Source organism: Macaca mulatta, chromosome X, assembly GCF_049350105.2.
Source record: "Macaca mulatta isolate MMU2019108-1 chromosome X, T2T-MMU8v2.0, whole genome shotgun sequence".
Lineage (NCBI taxonomy): Eukaryota > Metazoa > Chordata > Mammalia > Primates > Cercopithecidae > Macaca > Macaca mulatta.
In genome coordinates this window covers 155,814,375-155,827,978 of record NC_133426.1, presented here as the reverse complement: position 1 = coordinate 155,827,978, position 13,604 = coordinate 155,814,375, and the positions used below count along the sequence as shown (strand labels likewise).

At 45.7% G+C, this 13,604-nt stretch overlaps 1 protein-coding gene across 1 annotated transcript; it reads left to right on the top strand.

The window, feature by feature from the left end:
• Nucleotides 1-5,759: 5,759 nt before the first annotated feature.
• Nucleotides 5,760-12,230, top strand: HSFX3 (heat shock transcription factor family, X-linked member 3). Its single transcript, XM_001089561.5, has 2 exons — nucleotides 5,760-11,058; nucleotides 11,528-12,230. Exons 1-2 carry the CDS (start codon nucleotides 10,576-10,578, stop codon nucleotides 12,110-12,112), a joined length of 1,068 nt encoding a protein of 355 aa, XP_001089561.1. The 5' UTR covers nucleotides 5,760-10,575; the 3' UTR covers nucleotides 12,113-12,230.
• The last annotated feature ends 1,374 nt before the right edge of the window (nucleotides 12,231-13,604 follow it).

The following is a 13,604-nucleotide window of genomic DNA, read 5'->3' as shown; positions in this document are numbered from 1 at the left end:
AGTCCTCAGAATCCAGCCAATGGACAACATTGAAAGCAGCAGGCTTTGCCAAAGATAGCAGCGAGGCCTGCTGTGTGAACTCTTTTCTTCACAGTGCACCCCACTGGCCAAGGCATATTATAGGAAAATTATCACAGGACCTGACACAACAGGGTGAAACCAAGCTGCTTATAGATGTCACTTGTGCCAGTTAGGGGTCCTGTACTGAACCAGTTAACACAAACCCCATTAACCAAAGAGGTGTATCTTAGACAGCCACGTGGCTTCCCTCTTAAATTTCAGCACTTTTTCTTTATACTTGGCCAATTCAATCAATTGGGGCATCAATTCAGATAAAACACAGCTCTGGACAGGAAGTTTGAGTTGACCTGAAAGTCATCCAGGGCTGAGGCAGTGTCATGACAGGCAGGGCACATAAGCTGTACAATACCCGAGCATACACATGGTCTCCCTGCAAAATTAGAGTGTACTATAGTTTGGGCAACACAAGAGGATGTACCCAAGTCAAGCAGCGCAGGTTAACAGTGCCACACTGTGGCCTCCCACTGTAGCACCTCCTGCCAGTCACAGGTTTTCCAGTACAGGCTATATAATCCAGTTCCATCCTTGGTTTCCCTTGCAGACAGTTTGACCTGTGCATGACAGGTCCATAGGATACCAGGAGGTGCTCTGAAGGGAACATGGAGAAGCTGGGGCCACCCCCTCTGTCCCCTAGTCAGTGGGGTCTGGTGTGGTCTCAGGCATGGCCATGATTTTGGATACACAAAACTTGCAGAAGCTTGCAAAGGCAGCATGGGGTGTTTTCCTTCAGCAAGAGGAGAAAGCTTTCAGGATCAGTTCTGAAACACCAAGACCACAACGCCTTCATGCCTTCTCCCACACCTCTCCAGATGTCTCATTCTCTTTTTACTCCATCCTTATAAAATCAGCATGGTCCACTCAACAATAAAAGCTTTATATTGCTTCAATCATCTCTTACCCTCCCCCTGGCCTTCTTGCCTGGCAGGGCTATATTAAAGACAGATGAAACTGTTTTTACAGAAAAACACTGTCATACAGCATCATGAGAACAGAAAGATCCATCATGTTTAGGAAGCAGTCTAGAAGAAATCCTGCATTTCCAAAAGATTCCAAAATGGGTTTACTTCTTTTCATCCTGCTCATTTATGCAGTGAGCAGTGTAGAACAAAAATTTAAAAAATAATAATCCCTCCCTGGGCACAGCTGCATTTGATAATCCTACTGACTGACTTGCAGACCAGAAGTGAGGAAAGAAAGTAGCCCGACTGTCTGTCCACTTTACCAAACTGAAACTAATGTGGATCATTGGACACAAGTCACCAGCAGTGGACATCACAGAGAGAAGGTCTAAGACTGATCTGTCACAATTGGGCAGAGGGATCACAATCCCTGTTGGGTGCCCTCTATCAATGTGCAGCTTTTGACAGGCATTACCAGTAAAAAATGCCACCTGTCTACATCAAAAATACAGTGTTCATGAGTAGCTCCACTCTAGTTGGCCCCACCAGAGAACAATCCCCTCATCATGGGCATCTGCAAGAGATGCAGACAGTCCAGGACAGCATCTAGGTTGTGAGAGTTTCAGACTCCAGAGAGGGGTGTTCAAAACCTACCAGGATCACAGGGTCAAAGACCCCTCCAGTGCATCGAGCTATGCCTGCTTTCTGTTCAGCACAGCTTGACATGAGTCTGAAACAGTCCAGAGTGCACATTTTTGGGTTTTAGCTTAGAGTCAAGACAAGCCTATTGTAATTTGTGACTTCTGGGTTCCAAAACAGTCAGAGTTTTCTACAGCAGCAGGAAAGCTGAGATACTTCAAGACCAGACAACAGCAGCATTCCACGTCCTGGTGAGAAGCTTGCCTGGTGTGCTTTTCTAAGGCCTTCTGGCCTTGTCAGTTTAACCGTCCAAACAGACCCCCCAAAATCATACACCTCAGCTCAGACAACCATCAACCTCTAAGTGCAAGACATCCAAGTTCAGCAGAGTTCATTGCACACTCTGCAGGATTAGGGGGTTGATCAAGAAAAATGCTATGACCAACCAGGGGCAGTACCACACAAACAGCTTTATTGGGTGGTGCTTGGATAGGATGGCAGGAGCGGGGACATCCTCAGAGCAAAAGACTATCTAGAGTTTATGGGTGTGGGATCACCATCAAATGGGGAGGAAGGCAAGAGAACTGCTGAGGGAGATAGAAATTGGAGAAGGAGCTTATGGGTCTAAGTGAGGTGTCTCAGCAGCTAGACAGTATGTTTTGGGGGTCTTCTAACCACAAGGCTCCATCTTATCTATGGTTAGCAGATGTGGGGTGAGGTTTGCCAGGGTATGAAAGCCAGGAAGGCCTCCAATGCCTAACAATCTTCTTGGCTGAGCTATGTTGAAAACAATTTAGAAGTACGCAAATCTGAGTTTTATGCTGGTGGACTTCTGAGCCCTCAGTGTGGAGGAGAAAAACAATAGAGAAATGTCAGTGGTGTTGCAGGAGAGCTGAATTGCTGCAATGCTCTTTGATATCAACATCCCAAGTCTAAATGACAAGCAAGGCTTTCCTCCAACCTAGGGCCTATACACACAGGTCACCTTTGGTGCTTTTATAGAACACAAGCTGAAAACTTCCTTTAAAATCTCTGAAGATGTATCGCTACCTGGAGACTGCCTCTCTTTTCCATATGGACTTCCTTTTTCCAGGGATCCCAAGTGGCAAGAATTATCACCTACAGAAGCTCTATGTCCTATACTTGAGTTTAACATACACACACACACACACACACAATGTGTGTGTGTTCAGGCATTAGGTATTAATTCAGAATAATTTTAACACAATTCCTCACAAACGTTGCTACGAAAGGCTTTTAAGATACTGTAGAAAAGAAAACCAGCGTATTTTACTCTGAGCAGTAAATTAGGATAAATTAATTAGGATAAATTAATTAGATAAATTAATTAACTAATTTTTAAAAACGTGCATGGCCGGGCGCGGTGGCTCACGCCTGTAATCCCAGCATTTTGGGAGGCCGAGGCGGGCAGACCACGAGGTCAAGAGATTGAGACCATTCTGCCCAACCCCATCTGGTGAAACCCCGTCTCTACTAAAAATACAAAAATTAGCTGGGCATGCTGGTGCGTGCCTGTAATCCCAGCTACTCAGGAGGCTGAGGCAGGAGAATCACTTGAACCCGGAAGGCAGAGGTTGCAGTGAGCCAAGATCACACCACTGCATTCCAGCATGGCTACAGAGAGAGACTCCGTCTAAAAAAAAAAAAAAAAAAAGAAAGAAAGAAAAAAGAAAAAAAAAAAAGCAAATTATGAGCATCTAGATGTCCCTGTCTATAGCAAGAGTGGAAAGATGGCTGATAAGCAAACCAAGCAAAGCCTCCTTTAGAAAGACTCATTAACTCAGGGGCCTGTGTGAAACGAACTTCAGGGGATGCCACTGTTGTGGACTAGCCTCCTTCCCTAAGCCCCAGCTGACCAGACCCAACCAGAATGGGGTCACTTGTACTGAATGCCACATAATTATACTGAACTTTCAAAGGAGCCAATTAAAAAAAAATACAAAAATACTCAGAAGATTCAGTCAACCTGAGTCAGTGTTACAAGCATGTCCCCTCATCTTTAACTCTAGAAGGAAAGTAACTTTGAAATGATTGTGTTGGTCAGTTTTGTACTGCTATAAAAGAATACCTGAGGCTGGGTAATTTGTCAAGAAAAGAGGTTCATTTTGACTCCCAGTTCTGCAGGCTGTACAGGAAGCATGGTGTCATCATAGCCTTTTTGTGAGGGCTCAGGGAGCTTCCATTCATGGCAGAAGGCAAAGGAGGAGCTGGCATATCACATGGTGAGTGAGAGAGCAAGCAAGAAAAGGAGGAGCTGCCAGGCTCTTTTAAACAACCAGATCTCATATGAACTCACACACAGAGAGAACTCACTCATTATTGTGAGGACAGCAGCCAGTTATTCATAAAGGACCCACCCCCATGACCCAAACACCTCTCCCACTAGGCCCACCTCCAACATTGGAGGTCACATTTCAACATGATATTCGAAGGGCACAAAGTACCTAAGCTGTTTCATTCTGCCCATGTCCCCCCAACAAGTCTCACATCCTTTTCACACTGCAAAATACAAGCATCCCTTCCCAATAGTCCCCCAAAAGTCTCAACTCATTTCAGCATCAACTCAAAATTCCAAAATCTGAGACTCAAGGCACGTTTCTTCCAACTATGAGCCTGTAAGATAAAAAAACAAGCTATTTACTTACAAGATACAATGGTGATCTAGGCATTGGGTAAATACTCCAATTCCAAAAGAGATAAATCAGCCAAAAGAAAGGGGCAACAGGCACCACACAAGTCTGACACCCAGCAGGGCTGTCATTAAATGTTAGAGCTCAAAACGAATCTCCTTTGTCTCCATATTCTGCAACCAGGTCACAGTGATGGAAGGGGTGGGATGCCAAGGCCTTGTGCATACCCATCCCTGTGGCTTTGCAGTTGCAGCTCCCATGGCTGCTCTCAGCGGTTGGAGGTGAGTGCCGGTTGCTTTTCCAGGTTCAGAGTACAAGCTGCTGGTGGCTCTATCATTCTCAGCTGCCTTCCTACAATCCCACTCAGCAGTACCTTGATGAGGACTCTGTGCAGGGGCTCCAACCCCACATTTTCCATGAGCACTGTTCTAGTAGAGTCTCTCTGTAGGAGCTCTACCCTTGTGGCAGGCTTTTCCCTGGCAACCCAGGCTTTTCAACACATACATCCTCTGAAATCTAGGTGGAAGCTGTCAAGCCTCTTTCACTCTTGCATTCTGTTCTCCTGCAGACATAACACCATGGGGAAGCCACCAAGTCTTATAGCTTGTGTCCTCCAAGGCAGTGGCCTGAACTGTACCTGGGACACTTTTAGCCATGGGTGGAGCTAGACCAGCCAGGTGCAGGGAGCAGCGTCCAAAGGCTACAAAGAGCAGTAGGGCCCCCAGCTTGGACCCCAAAACCATTCTTACCCACTAGGCTTCTGGGTCTGGGATGGGAGGGGCCTAGATTCTGAAATGCCTTCAAGGGCTTTTTCCCATTGTCTTAGATAGGAGCACTTAGCTCCCTTTTAGTCATGCAAATCTCTCTAGCAAGAGGTGCCTCTGCATACTGCTCGATTTCTTCTCCGAAAATGCTCTTTCGTTTCCTACAATATGGTCAGGCTGCAAGTTTTCCAAACTCTTATGCTCTGCTTCTCTTTTAATTATAAATTCCAATTTTAAGTCTTTCCTTTTCTCCTACATCTGAGATAGGTTGTTAGAAGCAGGCATGCAACATCTTGTATACTTCGCTGCTTAGAAATATCCCTTTGGCCAGATACACTAATTTATCACCCTTAAGTTCAAACTTCCACAGATCTCTAGAGCATGGACCCAATGCAGCCAAGTTCTTTGCTAAGATATAACAAGGATGACTTGCCAGTAAATTCCTCATTTCCATCTGAGACCTCATCAGCCTGGCCTTCATTGTCCATATTTCTGTCAGCAATTTGGTCAAAACCACTTAACAAGTCTCCAATAAGTTTGAAACATTCCTGCATCTTCCTTTTTCTGAGATCTCCAAACTCTTCCAACCTCTGCCCATTACCCAGTTCCAAAGCTGCTTTCACATCTTCAGATATCTTTATAGCATCACCCAACTCCTGTACCAATTTTATATGTTAGTCAGTTTTGCATTGCTATAAAGGAATACCCGAGGCTAGGTAATTTATAAAGAAAAACGTTTATTTTGGGTCATGGTTCTTCAGGGTGTACAGGAGGCATGGCACCGGTATCTGCTTCTGGTAAGGGTTCAGGAAGCTTCCAGTCATGGCAGAAGGCAAACGGGTAATCAGCATATCACATGGCAAGAGAGAGAACAAGGAGCTGCCAGGCTTTTTTAAGCAACCAGATCTCATGTGAACTTAGAGAGTGAGAATGTAAGGTTAGCCAAGAGAAAGGACAAGAGAGACAGAGAGCCCCAAGTTCAGGCAAGCCTTTATTAACCTGCCAGCTGCCCCCATAACAGTCAAGGAAAGCAGCTCCAAGCTTACAGAATGAGGGAGTTACATTGGGGCAGGGAGTTTGAGGGAGTCCTTTGGTATGGCTGCATCCCGGGGTTGTTTGCTGGTTAATTCTGCCACATAATCACCTTGTGATGTTTATGGTACTGGAGGGTGCAGGTAAAGTTTGTTTATGCTTCCCACAACCTCCCCCTGTTCAGTCTGGATGGTTTGTAATTGGGGTTTGCTTTATCGCTCAAGGCCTGATAGGTAGTCTAACAGGCTGGCTTCACTGCGGTGCCTAGATAAGGACTTAGAAATGTAAAAAGGTTTGGGGAAAGGGTAGGCAGCACAGAGAGGTTTGGGGGGAGTGTTGGCAGTACCAAGAAGCTTTTTGCGGTGGTTTGTACCTAACAAAGAACTCACTCATTACCACAAGGACAGCACCAAACCATTTATGAGAGATTCACCTCTATGACCCAAACCCCTCCCACTAAACCCACCTCCAACACTGAAGGTCACATTTCAACATGAGATTTGGAGGGACAAAACAGCCAAACCATATCAATGACTAATATGCCCTTTGTTTTCTGTTTTTGCTTTCTTCAGCCATTTTCTGCTTAAAAAGTCAAGTTCTGCTCAGATCATTGGAACACTCACTGTACTTGAGTAAGGTTGTAAGTCTGACAGTCTGACCATGTGGGCCTATTCTGGCCCTGTTGCTTCCTCACTGCGGAACCTGCACCATGGCTCAACCCCTCTATGGCCTAGCTTGGCTCATTGGAGAAATGTGCTCATTCCTAATACCCACTCAATAGATGGGTGTGCACAGTAAATGACACAGATTAGCAGAGCACTTAGCACAACTCATTGACTATGAGTTGTCCAGATCATTGGCGTTTTGAACAAAGAATTGAACAAAATGCACAAAGTAGCAGGGGAATGAAATGTAGCAACAAAGCAGTGAAAGCAGGAATTCATTAAAGTGAGAAAGCCCTCTGCAGGGTGGGAGTAGGTTTGAGCAAGTGGCTCAAGGGCCCAGTTACAAAGTTTTCTGGGCTTTAAGTACCCCATTTGAGGTTCTTAATGACTATTCCTTATCTGAAGGATTTGGCCTGTGGCTAATTAAAGGCTGAAGTGAACTGGCACCCTATGCAGATGAAGGGATGGTCCCTGCTTGGCCCACGGTCAACAAGGCACTCTACCCTCCCTTTCCATCTGAGATGTGGTGGAAGAGGGATGGTTGTAGGGAGAGTAGCCTCTGATCCTTTGTTACTCAGCATGGTTTTTATCTTTTGGTTTAGCTTTAGGAAGTTTGTGTTAATTGGCCTTAGGTTTCCTGCCCCCAGACTCAGGTATTTTCCTTTTGATCCAGCTTTGGGAAGTCAGAGTGAATTGGCCTTAGATTTCCTACCCCCAGACCCTAGTGTTTTCTCTTTTAGGAAGTCAGCACAGATTGGCCTTAAGTTCCCTGTTTCTAGACCCTATTTTTCTGTCTCAATAGGAGCTCACAATAATTGCCCTGTTATCACTGTTCTAATGTAGAACCATGTCCAAGGATGCTAAACTCCACTGAGCTGGTGACATAGAACTTTCTTCATCCAACTTGTATTGAGGGCTACATTTGCACTGCGGTCTTGGCCATCCTCATGGGCCTCTTAGTCCAGAGGGGAGACAGCCCATCAACATGCCCAACCTCACAGGAGTTCAGGATCCACCCAACCAATGGTGGAGAGCTGTGCTGGGCCAGCCCCTGGGAATAAGCTTTGCCAGCTGACCTCATGGAGTGACCTGGACCCTGACAAGCTGAGTGACTTCTGGGTTGAAAAGGGCGTTCCCATAGGGGAAGAAGCACAAGCACCCTCATCAGCAAGGAAGTTCAGTGTGCTCAGAAAACAGCACCAGACGGAACCAGAGGTTGAGAGTTGTCTTACCCAGGACCTAGCATCAAGCAAATGCTGAGTGAAGGAGGGTTAAGGGTGGGTGGCATGGTGGATGCCTGAGTGTGTGAGAAAGAGGAGCCCAGTGGCTAACGAGGCTGGGAAAGGAAGGCCTTGGAGGTGTGAGGAGGTGGTGCCTAAGCAACTGACAAGATCCGAGCCACAGTTTAGAAAGACTCCTCTGGAGTGGGATGAACCAACTGCAGGGACAGATCAGTCCGGGAGAGATCAGCAAGGAAGAAGATCCTGAGAGGCCAGGGGGAGGATGAGGAGAGCCTGGGGGATCATGTGACAGGCAAGGCCTACACAGCGAGTCTTGGCCTGTGGCTGGCTTCATGCCTTGGGGCCCCACTGTCAAGAGCTCAGCACTGTTCTTGATTGCTGCACAGCTACAAAGCTGCAGTGAGTCAGCACTGAGACCGCCTTCCACAGGGCCACTGGTCTTCATACCATAGTCAGTTGTGCTCTGCTTGGGTCGCCTGACCATGATGTTTTCATTCATAAAGCAGCAAACAGAGGGTCCATTGGAGCATGGAAGAGAAGACCAACCATTTTCCTCAAAGGGGCTTGCAGGTGGCAGGTGTCTCATAAAGAATGTCCGAATGGTTGCTGAAGGTTGCAGAGCTGATCTTTGGGGACTGAGCAGGCTTAGCTGGAGGAGGCTGGTTTTCCCACTATGCCTCTTCTTGTCTAGACTTAAGTCAGTGCCCTCAATATTCCCTCCAGGGGACAAGAGGAGCTTGATGTCTTAGACTCGTAATCCCAGTGGACATTCTGTGACTTAAAACAAAGGAGAATGGTAGCTAATGGTCCTATAGAAGCCACATGACATAGTGTGACTAAATCAAATCAATACCAGCTCTTGGCTGAATGCCACTGTGTAGTTTCCCTAGCCATTTTCTTCATGATCGTTCCCCTCCCACCCAATGGCTAAAAGCCTTTATATAAGTAATCAGCAGAGTTCATAAGTTCGCAAAAGCCACAACACAATGTCATTCTCAGTCTTAAGAATTCCCCTATGAAAAAGCACTTAGGTATGTAAGTGAAAGATGCCAGCTGTGTAACTGAATACTCAAGGATCCTCATTCAGTGATGTCACCAAAGGCCTCTATTTTAATATTTAGCCTCAGAGTGCATGTGCCTACAGGTTACACTGAGTCCTTGAACAAAACCTTTGTAAACCTGTTTAAAAAGCTTGATGACCATGAACCAAGCCTGCATCCAGGCATGGGGGGCACCATGAAGGATTAGAGAGCCCTGACATTGAAAAGCACCTTGGAAGAGCCTCTTCCAACCCTCTTCGCACTCAGGGCCGATCCTGAGTGGGCAAAGGGTGCTACTCAGTGGGACAAGGACCCAGGGTCCTTTCAGCCTGGGGCCTTTCCACTGTACCACTCTGTCTCCCTATACAGAGTGAATATTAAGAACAAAGTTGTCTTTAATGGCTAGAGAAAATGTATTACCAGAAAGACTGTTGTATCCTCTCATCTGGGGTTGAAGATGACTTTCATTTGGGTTTTCTCCCTCCTCCTGCCCACCCCAACACACACTCATACGCTCATCTGTTTTCAAATACACAATGATGGCACTTTTGTGCTGGATTACTTTAATCAGGTCTAACTAGACAAGCAGGAACTTTTCTTAGGCTAGTTTGTGTAAAGCAGGCCTCAGAAATGAACATGTCTTGAGCAATGAAAACAGTATTTATGGGAAAAAACAGAAACTAAAGGTAATCTCCTGCTGTGATCTGCAAGAGGGTGAGATGCAAGGGCAAGCAGAGCTCCACAGGGGACTCCAAAGCACAGCTGAGGATGTGGCCATCCAACCACAAATGGTGCTCTGGGTAACACAGTGGTAGAGGAGTGAGGGGAATGCTCCCACCACGCTCAGGCACAGCACCTCTGGGGACAACTCGACCAAATGGAATAAGGAACACTTTATCTGGGCCCACTAGAGCAGATCCAACCAATCATTAGGAGTACTTGGAAGAGACCAAAGCAGGAAGGAGATGGGGGAGACTGGAAAAGAGGGGTGCTACCACACAGATCAGGTCAAACAGCCTACTAGGGACCACCATCTCCTAGAAGGAAGTCACCTGTGAGGAGTCCATCTGACTCAGGCAGTCTTGGTGAAACCCAAGCTAGGGCTAACGAGGGGCTGGCTCTTGAGTAAACCAGAGGCCAGCAAATGGCCTCCCCTGTCTTCATGGTTGGCAGTGGCCATAAACCCATGGTTTCTCAGCTTATCTGAGGCCCGGCCCTATGACACAATGTGACTTTCAGAAGATGGGAGACTTTTCTGGGAACTTGAACCACGCCTGTTTATACTTTTAGAAAAGGGAGAAGCTGAAGGCAATGCCACCTGTCTACTCCCCCAACACCTGGCCAGCGTCCCCTCTCCAGATTGGCTGAGAGCCACCTTTGTGACATCGTGTGACAAATACAGCAGATGGTGAGTTAAGTCACTGGTTGCCCTGATACCGAGACTCTAGAATTTTGTGGACAGTATTTATTGGGCATGCGTACTCTGACTGAAGGCATTTTGGACTTGCTAGGACAGTGATAAGGGTCTCGGGTACAAAATGCTCCTGATTCTGGTGTAGCTCCATGGCGAGTCAGAACACCGAACAGGAATATGAAGACAAGCTGGCCCCGTCTGTTGGTGGAGAGCCAACAAGCGGGGACCCATTTAGTTCTTCACCTGATCCAAATCCAGATTCCAGCAAGGTTTTGGACAGACACGAGGACCACGCCGTGAGCCAAGATCCAGGCTCCCAAGTTAACTCACCACCAGAAGACCGAAACCAATGCGTGGTCAACACGGAAGACAACCAGAACCTTTTTAGGCTCTCCTTCCCAAGAAAGCTTTGGATGATCGTGGAGGAAGAAACATTCAAGTCTGTGAGCTGGAACGATGATGGAGACGCCGTGATCATCGAGAAGGATCTCTTCCAGAGGGAAGTTCTTCAACGGAGAGGTGCAGAGAGGATCTTCGAAACAGACAGCTTGAAGAGTTTCATTCGCCAACTGAACCTCTATGGATTCTGCAAAACACGCCCAAGCAACTCTCCAGGAAACAAGAAAATGATGGTAAAGTAGAAAGCATTTCTGTAATTTCTGTGATCCCTTTTCTCTCCTTCTCAAACATATCTTCATAGGACACCAATATAAATAATACACTGTAAGAGCTTAAGTGTCAAAGATAGCATTTTAAAATGTAAAATATTGTTCATTGAAAGATGAAAAGTACAGAACTTAAAAAGTATGGATTTTGATATTAAACTACAACCCCCTTAGAGATAATATAAGCATCATATTACGCGGACCTACATATTACCTCTAAGGGGGTTGCAGTTTAATGTCAAAATCCATGCTATTTATATATTACTGCCTTGACCTATGAATTGTTTATCTCCAGTCAGGTCATGAGGTAGGGCATAACCACACTTGCTGCCACTTAAAGCATTCTTTTCTCCATTGCAGAACGAAATCGTAATTTTGAGAGGTGGGAAAGGAATAATTTATTCCGGAACAACTAACATGTTTCAATTTGTTTCAGATCTACCACAACTCCAATTTTCAGAGAGACAAGCCCAGGCTCCTGGAGAATATCCAGAAAAAAGATGACCTCAGAAACACGGCTCAGCAAGCAACCTGTGTCCCAACTCCAAAGAGAAAGAAGCTGGTAGCTACAAGACGCTCCCTACGTATCTATCACATCAATGCCAAGAAAGAAGCCATCAAAATGTGTCAGCGGGGAGCCCCCAGTGTTCAGGGACCCAGTGGCACTCAGTCCTTCATGTTCTCTGGCATGTGGTCCAAGAACAGTATCACTGGGCATCCCCTGGGAAATAGGCCCCCTCAGGAACCAAATGGCCCAAGTTGGGAGGGCACCTCTGGGAATGTCACATTTGCATCTTCGGCTACTGCCTGGATGGAAGGCATAGGGCAAGTGCCTAGTAGCCCGGTTTACTCAGATAATGGTAGTGTATTGTCTTTGTACAATATCTGTTACTCCATTCTGTTGGCCACCCTCTCAGTCATGTCTCCAAATGAACCCTCTGACAATGACGAGGAGCAGGAAGGCTCCTCAGATTATAAGTGTAAACTCTGTGAACAGTTCAGAAACAATGCAAGTCCGTGAACTCACAGGCCACTAATGACCGATAAAAGTTGCCATTTGCAAATGAGAAACACATTTTTGGTCTTAATAAAGAAAAACAAAATTCCATGGAAATAAATAATAAACAATTTAAATGAGACCTGTTGTCTGTGTTCTTTTTAACCTTCTATATTATACACATCTCATTGGCACAAGCCAGGGGAGGCTGGAAATCCTGTCCAAGACAGGCTTTGGTCCCCATTGTCCTCGTTTATTTGGAGAAGCAGCATTTTTGCACACTCAGCAAAGGATATTGCTAGAAGTGTCGAGACCAAGCCCAGGAAGACCTGGTCCCCTGAGATTGGCCTGCTAGTCAGGAGAAAGAACAGACTCACGCCTGATTCTGGCAGTATCTTCCTGTATCTTCAAACAGGAGATTGTTTCCTCATGGGTCCCTCCCAGTGTTGCCAGGAAGTGTCTGATCAGCAGCTCAGCACCCCTAGCCTAGCATCCAGGGGCCTCCAAAGAGGTCCACTTGAAAGTCAGGCCACCCCATCTGCCATGGGATGTACGACCACCATGACATCCTGGCTCAGAAGAGAAGAGCCACTGCAGTCAATACCTGGGGGGAAATGCCCATCATCCTCAAAGATAACAACTAGAAACTTTGCTAAATCACCAAAAAAAAAAAAAAAAAAAAAAAAATTACTACAAAATAAAACAACACTACTGATCACATTTCCAAGTTAACCTCACTCTACCAGAGCTGTATTTTGGATGTATTGCTAGGATAGGAAGTAGCTATGTGATGCAGGTGACACACATGCTTCAGAAACCGACAGACACTTTCACAACAGAGTGAGAGTAACCTCTGATGGCCAGTGATGATGAGCATTTTTTCATGTGTCTGTTGGCTGTATGAATGTCTTCTTTTGAGAAATGTCTGTTCATATCCTTTGCCCACTTTTTGATGGGGTTGTTTGTTTTTTTCTTGTAAATTTGTTTGAGTTCTTTGTAGGTTCTGGATATTAGCCCTTTGTCAGATGAGTAGATTGCAAAAATTTTCTCCCATTCTGTAGGTTGCCTGTTCACTCTGATGGTAGTTTCTTTTGCTGTGCAGAAGCTCTTTAGTTTAATGAGATCCCATTTGTCAATTTTGGCTTTTGCTGCTGTTGCTTTTGGTGTTTTAGACATGAAGTCTTTGCCCATGCCTATGTCCTGAATGGTACTACCTAGGTTTTCCTCTAGGATTTTTATGGTATTAGGTCTAACATTTAAGTCTCTAATCCATCTTGAATTAATTTTCGTATAAGGAGTAAGGAAAGGATCCAGTTTCAGCTTTCTACTTATGGCTAGCCAATTTTCCCAGCACCATTTATTAAATAGGGAATCCTTTCCCCATTTCTTGTTTCTCTCAGGTTTGTCAAAGATCAGATGGCTGTAGATGTGTGGTATTATTTCTGAGGACTCTGTTCTGTTCCATTGGTCTATATCTCTGTTTTGGTACCAGTACCATGCTGTTTTGGTTACTGTA

Excerpts from the sequence above, each read along its gene's own strand:
- HSFX3 (XM_001089561.5), top strand. The coding sequence starts at position 10,576 with ATGGCGAGTCAGAACACCGAACAGGAATATGAAGACAAGCTGGCCCCG. Across the intron at positions 11,059-11,527 it reads CAGGAAACAAGAAAATGATG|ATCTACCACAACTCCAATTT; the intron begins GTAAAGTAGAAA and ends AATTTGTTTCAG.